The sequence below is a fragment of the Nannospalax galili genome, unplaced genomic scaffold (assembly GCF_000622305.1).
Source record: "Nannospalax galili isolate Female #2095 unplaced genomic scaffold, S.galili_v1.0 scaffold267, whole genome shotgun sequence".
NCBI classification, from domain to species: Eukaryota; Metazoa; Chordata; class Mammalia; order Rodentia; family Spalacidae; genus Nannospalax; species Nannospalax galili.
Window position 1 is genome coordinate 847712 of NW_008357518.1, and position 15572 is coordinate 863283.

General features: G+C 45.3%; 1 protein-coding gene across 1 annotated transcript in view; it reads left to right on the plus strand.

The window, feature by feature from the left end:
- Positions 1–14416, plus strand: part of Col4a1 (collagen type IV alpha 1 chain) — a 148839-nt gene extending 134423 nt beyond the window's left edge. Inside the window, exons 44-52 of the mRNA XM_008855193.3 lie at positions 624–696; positions 1775–1846; positions 2872–3000; positions 3670–3768; positions 4807–5019; positions 5899–6076; positions 10059–10173; positions 11208–11380; positions 13084–14416. Of these exons, the coding sequence (XP_008853415.1) occupies positions 624–696; positions 1775–1846; positions 2872–3000; positions 3670–3768; positions 4807–5019; positions 5899–6076; positions 10059–10173; positions 11208–11380; positions 13084–13165 (1134 nt within the window). The 3' untranslated portion in view covers positions 13166–14416. The remainder of the gene's footprint in view (positions 1–623; positions 697–1774; positions 1847–2871; positions 3001–3669; positions 3769–4806; positions 5020–5898; positions 6077–10058; positions 10174–11207; positions 11381–13083) is intronic.
- Positions 14417–15572: the final 1156 nt, after the last annotated feature.

The window sequence follows — 15572 nt, forward strand, 5'->3', positions numbered from 1 at the left end:
CTTTCTTGTATTGCTCTCCCTAGAGTTTCAAGTACTATGTTGAAGAGAAGTGGGGATAGTGGACAGACTTGTCTGGTTCCTGATTTCAATGGGAATGCTTCCAGTTTCTCTCCATTTAGAATGATGTTGGCTGTGGGTTTGTTATATATGGCTTTATTATGTTGAGGTATGTTCCCTCCAGTCCAGTTCCCTCTAGGACTTTGAACATAAATGCATGTTGAATTTTGTCGAAGGCCTTCTCTGCATCTATTGAGATGACCATGTGGTTCTTGTCTTTGAGCCCATTTATATGATTTATGTAGGGGGAGATTTTATGGAAGGGTGATTTGACATGCTGATAGATGGGCGTGTTTCCTTGACAAGTGTCTGTAGCTTTCCAGCTCAAGATAGGAGCTTGAAGGAACTTTCTGTGTAGGTGGACAAGCAGAGGGAGACCAGGGGACTGCTGTTGTAATGCTCTCCCCTTATGTCACATCATTTAAGGAGCCATAAGTCCCCATTTGTTCATAAACTTACTGTGCAGAACATGGAGGGTCATTCCAAGCTTTCCAGCTATTAGAGTACATGGGGGAATTGACCATAGGTCTCTTGAGTCATCCCTGACTGACACTCTTTTTGTCTAGGGAATTGGTGGCTCTCCAGGGATCACAGGTTCTAAGGGAGATATGGGACCACCAGGAGTCCCAGGATTCCAAGGTAAGACAGTCAAGCCTGGGCCAAACATCCCTGCTATTAAAGGGATGCTGTTCCAAGGGTCCCTGAGCACAGGGGCTTCAGTACTCAGACAGTGGAACAACAATAACCTGAGATAATTGTCTCTTCAAACTAAAAATACAATTGATTTTCCTTTTTCATTGATTTGTTTTGTTTTTGGAGACAGGGTCTCGCTGTAACCTCAGCTAGCTTGGATCTATGTAGGCCAGGCTGGCCTTGAACTCACGGAGATACACTGCCTCTGTCTCCCAAGTGCTGGAGTTAAAGGTGTGCACCACCACACGCAGTGATTTTCCTTTTTGAGACAAGGTCTTGCTGTTTCTCCCAGGCTAACCTTGAATTCATGGCAGTCCTTTTGTCTCAGCCTCCTGAGTGCTGGGATTACAGACGTGGACCACAACTCTGAGCTAAAAATGCCCTTTCTACGTGGCAGCCTAATTTTTGCACGGCAGAGAATGGATGAATAAAGCCATTCCGTTTTTTTTTTTTTTTATTAAAAATGTGAATCACATACAACTCAATCATTGTGTCTTAACAAGAAGTCAAGGCTTTGGGTCATTTGTTAGTTTCCTAATGTAGTCAGTAAATGTGTCCTGGGTGCTGGCTGTTTCTAAGCACTGATGTTACTGCAGAATCCAACTCGCCTGAAAGTGAGCTTAGTCTATAGATGTCTTCTGGTCTGTCAGTCAGACTATGGCCACAGACTTTATCACATGCCAATGTGGTGACTATGACCATCTTATAGTTTGTTACCTGCTTGTAAAATATAAATTCTGGGTTCTAGAAGAGTTTATTGAAATACCGCAGCTGGAAGAACTAATGCTTTTTTTCCATTGAAGACAAATTGGAAACATGTTCACTGTATGTTTGTATGCATACATAATATATATGCATATAATGTCTGCATCCACACACAGGCATGTACTTGTGTATATATATTTACATATATAAGTATGCATATGCATACTTACACTTGTTTATGCCCGTATGGATATGTGTAGCCATATTCTTATGTATCGTTGAAAGCTCTGTGCAAAGACAATGTCCTCTTTCCATCTAGGTCAGAAAGGTCTTCCTGGCCTCCAGGGAGTGAAAGGAGATCAGGGAGATCAAGGCATACCCGGACCTAAAGGTAGGCAAATCATTTATCAGAAACTTTACCAATGATCTGGGAAGATATAAAAACCTTCAAACACAGAATTAGAGATTTTCATTTTTCGTAGGTGAAATGACTAAAAAACCGGTAGAAAACAGTGATTAGGAATTCTTAGTGGTCTATCAGAATCCCTATAGTTGGAGTTTTTCTTTTTAGCAACAACTTGTCTTGAAAGTGAAATTAAGTGGGTGTCTTGGAGACTGCAGGGAGAGCAGAGCGGGAGAGCTGAGATGGACAGCTGAAACACCACAGGCTTGGATCCAGCATGTTGTGCAGGTTCTAACATTAGACTGACATCCGCCTCACAAGAGCCAGGACAGAGTAAAATCCACCTGCCTCTGTCGACCGTCCTCGCTGGATGGAGGAAGCGTTCTTCTAGGGAAGGGCATGACGCTGCCCTGTGCTGCTTACTCTCTGCTGGGCAGTCCATGTGAGGAGAGAAAGAACTGAGATGTGAGGGAAGCCCTGTGAGGAAAGGTGTAGGGGAAATGTTTGTGGAAGGCGAAAGAGAATTGGGGGAGTTCGGTTGGAGATGCTGAGGCTGCACAGACCTTGATCTCTGTACTGTTGTGGTAGTATGACATATCATGCAGTAGCAGGATTGATTTCATTCATCACTGAAAAATTAGAAGCAGGGGTTATGGTGCCCAGAAAGTTAGATTTCAGACAATAACAAATGCTAGGGTCCTCCACATCAGAAATGGGTCTGTGTAAGCTAATCGTGTAGCTCCTCATGGGCAGTATCAGGCAGGTCAGGGTGGTGGCTGTCAGGGTTTGAGAATGGAGTAGACTTGGAGCTGAGAGTTTGAGATTTTAGGTTAAATAGAATGTAATACATGCCAAAAGCATGTTTTGTGAGGCGCTGTGCCTGTGGTTCTGAGTATGGTTCTTTTGAGAACTGTGGTTATTAGTTGGCTCACAGTGCCTTTTCCTCCGAAGCTGTTTCTGCTCAACCTGCAGATGGTGAGCCTGACCCTTTCTCTTCCTCTCATTTCCCACAGGTCTCCAGGGCCCCCCTGGACCCCCAGGTCGCTACGATGTTGTCAAAGGAGAGCCAGGGCTCCCTGGTCCCGAGGGTCCCCCAGGTCTAAAAGGACTTCAGGGACCACCAGGCCCCAAAGGACAGCAAGGTGAGGGTCCTTAGGTTGTGTGGGTGTCCTGTGGGGGGTGGAGATTTTCTGTTACCCATGCATCTAAGATCAGAGTCTGAACAATGATTAACTAAACAAATACATTTGAATTGGACTTTTTTTTTTTTTTTAATGTGTCTCGAAACCAAATAAAGGTTTTGAAAGAACTGGGGGAAAAAAGGCTAACCAAATACAGGAAAACCAGAGATGCACAACCAGCCTAGGAGCCCTGCCCATGGGCAAAGACTTTGCTGTTTCTTTCCTGTTTTTCCTATATGCCCTCTGGGCTCTTGCTGACAGAAAGCTGTCCCTGTCCAGGTGTCTGTTGTCTGAGCACTCTAGGAGCAGGACTTGGCAGGTCTCTTGTCTCCTCCAGTTGGACCTTTCCATGCCTATCTGCCACATAGCAGCAGCAGAAAGCCTGGGAGAGCTCAGGGGACAGTCTCCAGGACAATCAGACAGTACCCCCACAAGCTGTATGGCAGTGTGTGAGGACTCCAGCATGGGGAGCTCTGGGCTCTATAGGAAGCATCTGAGTCTCAGACACACCCCATCACCTGTAGTCCAGGCCCTTTTTAAAAGATGAACTAGAGCATTTGAGAAGGAAAGAAAAAGGGACAGCTTGCTTCCAACCATCTCAAATCATAAATTATTTTTCCTTTTCTGCAGGCGTGACAGGCTCTGTGGGCTTACCTGGACCCCCAGGTGTTCCTGGGTTTGATGGTGCTCCTGGCCAGAAAGGAGAGACTGGACCATTTGGGCCTCCTGGTAGGTCTCCATAGCAGAAGCAGTAGATCTAGGTCTGAGAAACCTCAGGTGGTTAAAAATATTACTGACAGACTATCAAGGAATCCATATCCTAGAAGAAATAGGCTCACAGAAGAGCTAGGAGTTATCTTTTTTTTCTGTATAAAGACAGATGTCAGTCGAGGTGTATGCCTTCCAGATGTTGAAAGGTGGTCCAAAGTGGTGATCTCCTGTGGTTTCTTAAGAACTCAGTAGCCTTACAGCTACAAAAACTCTATTTTAGCCACAATCAGTGGAAAGTTAAACTGAGAAATAATACCACTGTTGGTCCCAAGGCCACTGGCATGGGATAAACTTCATGGACTTCCATGGGAAACAGGATTCAGGTGACTATCCACAGTGGACTGTATGTCTGCTGAGCAAAGAGCCCTACAGATCCGGGGCAGCTTTGCAGGAGGTATAGCTGCCTCAGGGGGTGCAAGGAGAGGCCAAGAGCTTCCCTTAGGCTCTGCTTCATGCATAGGTTTTCAGCCAAAATGAAGCTGTTTGAGGGATTCTGTCATAATCTCCCTTTGAGGAGCCTCAGAATTCCTTTAGAATAGAGTGACAGACTAGTACCACAGGTCATTACTCACGTCCATTAAACTGTCTGAGTATGTCTCTTGCCATGCACTGGGCTCACAAAGCCATCCCAAGGTGGAATGTGGAAGGAAAAGGATCACCCGGAGAAGACTGGGATTGCGCTTAGCTAGCTCTGCACTTTTCCCAAGTATGAGTGTTTGCATGTATGTATATGTACCACGTGTACACACTGCCCATAGGGGCCAGAAAAGGGCATCAGATCCCCTGGCACTGGAATTACAGATGGTCGTGAGCTGCCATGCAGGTACTGGGAACCAAACCTGAGTCCTCTGAAACAGCAAGTGCTCTTAAGTAATGAGCAGCTCTAACCACTGAGCCATCTCTCCGGCTCCGATTACAGCTCTTTTGAGACAGGATCTGAACGTTTGGGGGGACCTGGATGATAACTAAGGCACTGATTTAACTTCTACCCTACAGGTCCAAGAGGGTTTCCTGGTCCACCAGGCCCTGATGGGCTGCCAGGATCCATGGGACCCCCAGGTACCCCATCTGTGGACCACGGTTTCCTTGTGACCAGGCATAGTCAGACAACCGATGACCCACCATGTCCTCCCGGGACCAAAATTCTTTACCATGGGTACTCTCTACTCTATGTGCAAGGCAATGAAAGGGCCCATGGCCAGGACTTAGGTAAGACTCAGTTCATTCAGTGTGATGTATGCTGGGTGTCTACCTGGGTATACAATATCCTTACCTTGTGCGGTGGTATAGTGTGTCAGGCTGGCGGTGGCTCCTGAGAAGGACTGGCCCATTTCCCTTCACCTTCCCAAAGTGAAGTTCAATAGCTGCTGTCCTTCCCATGAGCAGCCATGAAATACGAGGGCTGATTCCTTGAAAGTGTTTAAATTAATAAAACTTTGGGTCTCTGTCATTTCTAGTTGGCAAGTAGAAGAGTCAGAGTTCCTGAAGGGGCACACTTACCAGTCGCATCAACATCCTTAAAATAGGGCTACTTACCTGTTGCTCTCTTAGAAACATGTCCCTGTTATTCTGTCATTTTGATGGAAATCCTCTGCATCTTCTATACTCTGTCCCTCTGGCGTTCTTGTGGACCAGCAGGCAACTGTATATCTGCCCAGTCGTCTTCGTCAGTTCCGGACACCCCCCACCAAGTTCTGCCTTAGTGTTGTGTACTTGATATAATTGATTAAAGCTCGAATCACCAGCATTCCCCACGTCATAGCCCATTCTATAACCATCGAAGCCTAAGTCCCTTTTAGAATTCACTTCTAGAACAGGCTTCTCTCTGCTGGCAAATTCAACTCATTTCCTTTCCTCAAAAATGCCCGCATGGTTCTTTATAGTTTCCTTTTTGCCTGATCACTTGAAATATGATGCTCATTCACTTTATTACTGGCCTACTTCATCTGTTTGCTTCCTTCTTTCTGATGAGAATATAAAACTTCAATATCCACTTCAGTGGTGTTGTAAGTTGCATGTGTGGCGTGGATCTCCACTCCATCTTAGGTCATAAGCAGAACTTAACCTCTCTGTGCTCTCTCGGCACAGGCACGGCCGGCAGCTGCCTACGTAAGTTCAGCACTATGCCCTTCCTCTTCTGCAACATCAACAACGTCTGCAACTTTGCCTCGAGGAACGACTATTCCTATTGGCTATCCACACCAGAGCCTATGCCCATGTCCATGGCGCCCATCTCTGGGGACAACATCCGCCCCTTCATTAGCAGGTGAGTCCAGTATTCACAGAAGGACATGTAGAATGGAGGTAGAAAAAGCTGTCCTTGTCCAGATGTGTTTAATTCTGTACTTTTTCAGTCTTCTCCTATGCATTGCCAGTAGGCCAGTCCCTGGCCAGTTACTAATTGTACTTTGTGAGTTTTATAATAGAAATGAGCCCTAAAGGTGATTTGGTATCAAAGTCAGTTGCTGTCTTTTGGTGTTACAGTGCAAAGCCATTGTGAAACAAAATGAGTTAGTGGTCATGTGGTTCTGGGTTCTTTTGCCAATCTTAAGACAGTATCTTAGCCTTTTTCTTTTTAACTTGATGGCTTCTATAAAAAGTCTTTATTGGCCGGGCGTGGGGGTGCACACCTTTAATCCCAGCACTTGGGAGGCAGAGGCAGGCAGATCTTTGTGTGAGGCCAGCCTGGTCTACATAGTGAATTCCAGGAGAGCTGGGGCTACAAGGAGACCCTGTCTCAAAAAGACAAAAAAAAAAAAAAAGAAAAGTCTTTATTAATACATTTTTGTAGTCACTTCTGTTCTTACGAATTTTTTTTTTTAAATCCAATTATTTTAAATCATAGTTTGTCATCTTACCTCTGTCTAAGTGCACAGATCAGTGGCACCAAGCATGCTGATTTTGCTATGTAAAAAACTGTACCATCCATCCCCAGAACCTGACACTTACTGTTAGCTACTCTCCTCACTCAGTGTGCGGTCCCCTGGACATAATGCTTTCAAGTTCATCCCTGTTGTAGCCTGTTAAACTTTCCTTCTTGTTTTCTAAGATATATTTTATTGTTAATTATGTGTCTGTGTGTGTTTCAGGGGGGCATGTTCACAGAGTTGCAGGTGCCCTCCAAGGCCAGAGGTGCTGAATCCTTTAGAGCTGGAGTAACAGGTGGTTGGGAGTTGCCCAATGTGGGTGCTGGGAGTTCCAGTCCTCTGCAAGAGCAATATACTCTCTTTAACCACTAAGCCATCTCTCCAGCCACCAAATTCCCTTCCTTTTTTAAAGATCAAGTCATGTCCCAGTGAATGAGTTCACTCTGAGTTTCATGTATCCACACACCACCCATCACCTGCCAGTGGATATCTGGGCTGCTTCCCAATCTTGGCTGTGCTGACTAAGGCTGCTCTGAGTGTGGGTGACACATCTAACTTTTTGTTTCAGTTCTTTTGGGTATATAACTAGAAATGGAGTTGCTGAGTCATATGCTGATTCTTTTTTAAGTTTTTGCGAAACCAACCACCTTAGTGTTTTCCACAGTGACTGTGCCCTTGGCATTCTGGCGTTCCCACCAGCCCTGTCCAAGTGTTCTCGTTTCACCACATCCCCACTAGTGCTTATCATTTATTTTAATAGTAGATATCCCCATGAATGTAAAATGATGCCCGTGGAATTGTGGTACCACAGATACAATATCTATCTTATCTGCTTTGTAGTGTTTGTACAGAAAAATTATGCAGATTTATCTTACTCAAAAATATATATGATCCTTGGTACCACACTGTGAATTATACGATAGTAAGATCTGTTTCACACTCTCCCTAATCCTACCAAAATTACTCCTTAGGATCATGTTACGCCCACTGAGAACATATATGTCTGACTGATAAGCTCAGTCCCCACCAACATCTGGCTTGTGTTCTTAGTTCTCCAAGAGCATTCCTGGTAGGAATTAAGCAAGGAAGTTGAGATTATGAATGAAAGTATGAAACTGTCCTGTTTTAGCCTCTTTCCATCAAATTAAAAGTGAATCATTCAGCTGTCCTAGGAAGGAAGCAACAGATAAGTGGAAATGGACAAACTCATTTGGCTGAGAGGTTATTCCATAGTTTTACTTTTACATGCTCCGTTATAAAGGATAGAAAGACTAAGAAGGCAGGGAAAGTTTTCCTTAGGACTATGTGAGAAAGAGCCAGACATTTCTACATTCCCCTTTGACACAGAGTCTCAATATGTAGCCCAGGCTGGCCTAGAACTCGAGATCTTTCTGCCTCAGTCTCTCAAGTACTGGAATTGTGGGTCTACTCCATCATGGCTGCCTCTCCACATTCCCTTGAAAGACAGAAGCATAAAGAGAGATGGTAGTCAGCAGATCAGCTTCCCCAGAAGAGCGAAACACATGGGACTCTGGGAGCAAAAGGCCTGCTCTCTCAGAGATCCACAGGCCTGTGGTTGTACATGGAAGTCTCTTCATTTTTTTTTGAGCTATAAGAAAATTTATTTTATGAGTCTTAAGCTGGAAAATGCCATTTGTTATACTCCCAGCACCACACAGACCACACAGCATTTCACACCCACATGTGCATGCCCACTGACTGTGTGTAGACTTTCTGCCCAGACTCACTGGAGGCGCTAGGAGAATTAACATTTCTGTGCTTTTCTTTTTAGCTTTCCTTGGACATCAGGTAGAAAATGATTATCATTTGTTTCTTGTTTACTTCCTTGGTGCCATTGACTCTGGCCTTGATTTGGTTGAAGACAAAGGGGCCTTGGCAGATGTGGATATTCCACAACAGGCCAGGGAAGTCTGTGTTTTTTTAGCGAACCTCCTGGTTCAGTGGACACAAATGAGTTGCTGACTTGTTTGAATGCCCCAGGACTGAACATTTCGAGGGTTTTCCATGTCTCTGGAATGTGGAGCTTGAGGGGACATCCAGGTCTCACCCCAGCTGTGGTCCCTCAACCACACACATACATCTCTGTTTCTCTCCTGCAGTGATGCAGTCCTCTTCTGCCTGGGTTGAGAGTACCAGTTTCCATGGTTACTTTAACTTGGAGGTTTCCAGCAATTCTTAAGACTTTCAGGCTCCTTCTTGGGTTTTCCTTTTGGGGAGGTCCAAAACCTTTTAGAAACCATAACACAAATCCTTCTGAGTTCTCATCAGAACTCAGATAGCTACTATCTTTCTCCTGTTGGCCACAGTTTCTGAACACTGTGGCTTTATTCAGACAAGAGTGAAGCCACAGTTGTTTAATCACTGGAGTGGAAGGACCAGGGGTTAGACAGAAAGGGGAATTGTAGGCTAGCCTGGGCTGGGACACTAACTGTGATCCTAGTTTCTTTGTAAATAACAGGGAAAATGAGGTCACCGACAGCTCTTTAAGCCCATGACACTGTTCCCTGGACACCCTTCTAAAATGCAGGGTTACCCTCTTTCTGACCACCTGAAGCCCCAGTGCCAACGCAGCCTGGGAAAGACACCTCCCACAGGCTGCTCCATTTCCTGTGCCCAAGAGGCAGATGGTGGCAGATGGGCAAGGCGATTTCAGTGACTGGTGTTTAATGGAACCTCTTAATTCATCTGCATTTGTGTGAATAAAGTAACTCTCTCTCTCTCTCTCTCTCTCTCTCTCTCTCTCTCTCACACACACACACACACACACACACACACAAATGGAATGACTAATCCAGCCGCCTGCCCACCCCCCATCCATCCTTATGCAAATGCTGTGCATAACTTGCTATAATTATTCACACCGTTTGTACTCATTTAGCAGCGTGGCTAACACTGTTTGCTCTGTGACTTGAATGTAATTATTTTGCTGCTGTGTTTGTTTTTTTTAAGCAGTGTACTCCCCTACCATCCGGTGTTCCCTCACTTGGGAGGGCCTGAGAACACTGTATGATTTCCTTTGATTTGGGGTGCAGTGTCATAGTTGGGCTTGAGCCAGTCTGGTGGGGGAGATATCCTGTCTTGAGGAAGGGTCAGCTCAGTGCCTCCCTCTGCCCACTGTTAGAACCTGGCCTTCCCATCTTCCCTTCTACTGAATAAATGGTTAAAAAAAAAACTTATTTTTGAATTTAACGTTTTAGCCCCAAGATGCACTTATACCTCCAACAAGGAGTTCCTGACCCTGGGTCTTAACACTGAGCACATAATCCACTAGAGGTGGGCCAGGAGAGAGAGGGAATAGTGGGATAGGAGGTGAGCCACCACTGGTCCATCCACACTGAATGCCTACTCTATCCCTTCCAGGTGTGCAGTATGCGAGGCACCAGCCATGGTGATGGCTGTACACAGTCAGACCATTCAGATTCCACAGTGCCCCAATGGTTGGTCCTCGCTATGGATTGGCTATTCCTTTGTTATGGTGAGTGTTTGGGAAACTGCATCTCCTTGGAAGGGTTCCACTAAGGCTGGTGCCTTATCTCTCCTGTTCCTCCAAGTTCTCTGGATCATGCTGTTTAGGTGTGTCCCCCTCACATCCTCTTTACAAGCAGACTTTGGAGCCTGGAAGGCTGTACCCAAGGAACACAGGGTCTCCAGCTGTTGGCAGCTGCTGCCTGCACCTTCCTGGGGTACAGAAGCTCTGTAGCTTTGTGGCCTGCTCCTGAAGTCTGGCCAGCTCCCCCAGAGAGAAAAAGACCTTATGAGGAGCCCATGGTTTGTTAACAAACATGAGCTTAAAAGTGGAGAGCCTGAGATGGGAAGGGAGCATGGATGTTGTCTGGAAACTCAGGCTGCTGCAAGTGAGGCAGTGGCCAGGTAGCCGACCCTCCTAGGTTGATACTCGGGCCCCACCCTAGGCAGCGAGGATCACTCTCCTATCAAGTAGCTGTTTCAGATGTTAGCCCTCACATCCTTTCCTTTGAAAAACTAATTACAACAGGACCACGTCCCAGTGTGAGGAACTCATTATAGCTCACTTGATTCTATTGCCTCACTCGAAAATATTGATTAAATGTACACAAATCCTGAACCTGTAAGATAGGGTTATACTGAATTAACCAACTCCAAACAAATCATCCTACATAAACACCTTCATCTTCTTCCTAAGGCAGGCAGAGCCAAGTTGTTCATTTGACCCTCAAATGAGCATTAATTAGCCTCATTTGATTGATAAAGGGCTTCATGATTACTTTCTGAGAAAGCTGGCTGGCCTCTCCCACTTGGGGAGGCGCTGATGTCTGGTTTCTGGCTCTGTGTGGAGTACTGAGTGCCCCAGCCTGGGGGTGTCGGGCAGGTGTTTGGGCACAGAATGGTGAGCTGCGGCTTGGGCAGTTGAGGGGCGGGTGGAACACGTGGCTTCACAGAGGGAAGACCCTGGCTCTTTCCTGAAGGACAGCAAGTCTCCCTCTGGTCTCTGGGGTGGGAACTTATGACTCAATTCACATTTTCCTGCAGCATACCAGCGCTGGTGCTGAAGGTTCTGGCCAAGCCCTCGCATCCCCTGGGTCCTGTCTGGAAGAGTTTAGAAGTGCCCCATTCATCGAGTGCCATGGCCGAGGGACCTGTAATTACTATGCAAATGCTTACAGCTTTTGGCTCGCCACCATAGAGAGAAGTGAGATGTTCAAGTGAGTTGGAATGACCCTCTGCAGGGCTCTGTACCTTTGGTGCCCTTTCTTTTTTGTTTTCCATGACCTGTCACTCTTTTCAGGGCCAAGCCTCAAAGATAGATGTAAAGCTATCATTAAGAAAGCCTTGTCCTCATGTGGTAATGGATATGGGGCTCTGTTCTACATGGGCAGATGACCCAGATGATTTTTAAAGGCAAACCTGAGGTGATGGACTTGATTCTTCCATTTACTGGGGAGCTGAAAAGGAAAAGAGGTCATTTGCCTTTCTGTAGATGAAAGTACCCAAATCTGATGAAAGCAGCTGAAATCTTCAAACAGCATGTGAAACATTGCATCTTTAATAGCCAGCGAGGAGGGCAGCGCCGTACATCGCTGCATTTACAGAATGGGTACAGTGCCCATGGAGGGCGAGTTCTAAGGAGCTTAACAAAGGACCTTTTTAGACTCATGTGAATAAAAATTCCTTTCAGCACAAATGCAGCTGAAACACAGGGAAGACTTTTCCTTCCCTTCCCATTACCAAGATTTATCTTAAAACAACCATCCCAGGGGCTGCCAGCCTTGTTGAAGTTAATTTGGAGCTGGTCCATGCCCTGCAGATGGGAACATGTAACACTTGTCCATCCTTTATCCCATGCCAGCCTGAGCAGGTGCAGCAGGCTGATGGGGCTAGGCCAGTGCCTAACCTCTCCTTCCCCAGATGCATGCTTCTGTCTCCTGAAGACAAGTCTTTTTCCTGGAGAGAGCTATGTGGAACTCTGCTAGGATCTTGGGTCATAAAAGTCCCTTCCTTGTTATCCTCTAAACACCCCCAAAATATCATGCACCCAACTGGTAGCTTTCATGAGGCTATCAGATGCAACTTCAGCCGACATAGTATAACTCAGTTACAGAAATGACACAGTGCTCATTATGCCCCAGTTAGAGGAACTTCATTATAAGGTTAATAGATCAAATGGGTTTTCTTAAACAAAATCAGATAAGATCACACTAATTTGAATAAGTCTTTAGGGGGTCTAGAATTTGTTAAATAGCTTCAAGTTCACAAGATCTTATTATACCTGATTTAGCTTGCTTTCAGCAGAATTTGATTGTTACCAGTTGGCATTTAGATTTCATCTTTCCAACAATCATAATAAGGTTGAATTTTTAGGATCAAGAAAATTCTGAACCACTATATGTCTTCTCCTCTCTGGCCTCAGCTCAGGCCATCTGGATAAACCCTTCCAGGGTTATGAGTGTATTTTGACGGTGGGTTAATTTTTCTGGGTTTTTCAGTCATCCTATCATCCAACAATATTTCATGAGCATTTGCTATGTGTTAAATATTATGGTGAAGTATACGCCCCTTCCATACTCTGGGGAACTTCTGATCTACTGGAGAAGGTGAAAAGTTAATTACAGTCCAAGGCAGCATGGGATTGCCCTGTAGCTGAGAGGTGACTTCAGCTGGGCTGAGGTGGGCTCATGCATGCAGATAATGTCCACAGCATTCCTGTGTAATAGAACCACAGCCCTGGGCTCTGGCACATGCCTGCTCAGAGCGCAGGTGGACAGTGGTTGCTGGCTGTCATCAGTATGGGCAGGGTGCATATCTGATCCCTTAGAGCTCACTGACCTGGGTGGAGGACTGAGGAACCTGCTTGCATTTCTGATACACCGTGAGTTGATGCTGATGATGTAACTGTGTCGTGTTTCAGGAAGCCCACGCCATCCACCTTGAAGGCTGGGGAGCTGCGCACACATGTCAGCCGCTGTCAAGTGTGTATGAGAAGAACATGAAGACGCCCTCCGCTGCCGTCACAACATGGTGCTACTCCTTCCTCCTCTTCTTCCTCCTTTTTTTATTTTTAACAGCAACGAACCCTAGAATTCTATCCTATGTACCTCACTGTCCAATATGAAAACCATAAAGTGCCTTATAGGGATTTGCATAACTAACACACCCCGCTTCGTTGGCCTCTGTTTGCTGAAGGAGAAGACAGACAGCGATAAGCTTTCCATAGTGGCACATACCAAATGGCACTTGTGATGAAATAAAAGATAAATACTTCCTGCAATCCAGTGCACTGATGTGTGAGGTGAGAACTACATCAGAAACCCAAAGGTGCTAGGGGTGCGCGGTGCCCTCCAGACAGCCCACAGCCTATTCATCCTGTACTTGGCAGACGAGTCCTTCATCCCAGATACCAGTGTCCACTGACATCACTGCCTAGTGTTTCCAAATCAGGGCCCTCAGTCTATGCAAGTAGCAGTCATGGAAACTGGTTTCTTCAACCCTCCACCTGGAATTACGGACTCTGTAGCCATCTTTCCAACCCTCAGACACAAACTTATGCCCTGTGTGGTACTACGCAGCTGCTTTTGTGGAAGTTACAGCTTTCCTGTGGAATACAGATGGTCCAAAGGTAGATGGAAAATAAATATATATATATTTTAGTAATTTATATAGATGTCAGCAATTAGGCAGGTCAAGTTCTAGTGTAAGTTCCACTGATGAAATAAAGCTTGGTTAGGTTTCCTCTCTCAGAGACTGTGCTGTCCTTTCACAGGGCTCTCAACACCAACTTTCCTCTTTCACTCTCAAACCAAAATTGTATTGCCAAAGCCAAACCCAGGTTCATGAATATGGTGTCTATGATAATGAATCATGTGCTGGGAGCTTACTGTTTTTATTCTGTATTAAGTATTTTCAGGGTTTTAAACACTAACCACAAACTGAATGACTTGACTTCCAAAGCAGTGACATCAAGGCCTTTGTTAGCATCCCTCGTTCTGCATCCTAGCAGGATTTTCACACCTGAGCACATACAGGCCACTTTCCAGGCTTCTCCTGAGCTGTGTCACAGCTCCAACAGGGAGTGGACAGGCCGCAGGAGGGCAGACTCGGACCACTATGCTTGAAGTGACATTTCACTAAAAGTATCCCCCAAAAATGTTTTTAAAGACTACTAAGGCCTTCTGTGTAATTTCTTTAAATGTGTATTTCTTAAGAATTCAAATTTGTAATAAAACTATTTGTATAAAAATTCAGCTTTTATGGATTTGTTGCTAGTGTTGCCACTAAAACATTAAAAGTTACCATACAAGCCGCTAATAAACCTGAAAGCTTTGCTGCGTACCTCACATCATTTTTATTTTGCATTTGTCCAAGAGAGAGCCCCAGACTGGGGGTAACTTACAGTGATTACTGCAAAGGAAAATGACTGTCCCCCCCCTTCATCCTTCACTGCCACGTTGGTCCACTTCCAGGTATAGTTAGACACAATGCAGAGATATATGAAACACATCCAGTCACAGAAATCTGACCCATCAGGCTGTAGGACAGGGAGTACAGTTCTGCACTAGAGGGGCATTGAGCAGAGGGCTGGATTCTAAGTGTCTTGGAGTAGTAAAAAGTCAGGTGTGGGCTGGGGAGATGGCTCAGTAAGTTAAGTGCTTGCTGTTCAACATGAGGATGTGAATTTGGATCCCCAAGATCCACGTAAAAGTTAGGCATGGTAAAACACACTTGTAATCCCAACATTGGGGAGGCAGAGACAGGTGGCTCCCTGAAGCTAGCTGGTCAGCCTGTCTAGCAGAATTGGGGGCTTCAAAGTCTCTTCAATGAGAGACTTTGACTCAAAAAATAAGGCAGAGAACAATTGAAGAAAACAGTTGATGTTGACCTTTGGCCTTCATAGGCACACATGTGTACACACACACACAGAGAAGACACATATTTGGTGACTTCAGCTTCAGTTTAAACTGGGGTGAAATACAGCCAGTAGAAGACGAACATGCTACTGAGTACCCATGACAAAGCTCTAAGGGTTGAAATACCCTGGCTTAACTTGCCCAGCCAAGCTGTACCAAAGATGAACTGGGGTAACACGTAAGCATCCTTTACATTTGAGAAAGAAGTGGATCATGTGAAAACATCATGTATGGATGAAACAGGAAAATGAATATGGTGTGAGGACCAAACAGGGTTTCCTGAACACACAGTGTGACCTCAGGGAAGGTCTGGGTTTGGTCTTTTTCTCACTTTTGACATAACTGATGGACAGAATCCTTTTGCTTTGTGGCTAGCAGAGTGGAGAAAAACATCAGATAATCAGGCTTAGTTGAATGAGACAGAGCAAAAGCTCTTCCTGTGGTAGCCACTTAGAGCTTTCTAAACATACAAATATATATAATGTATACACAG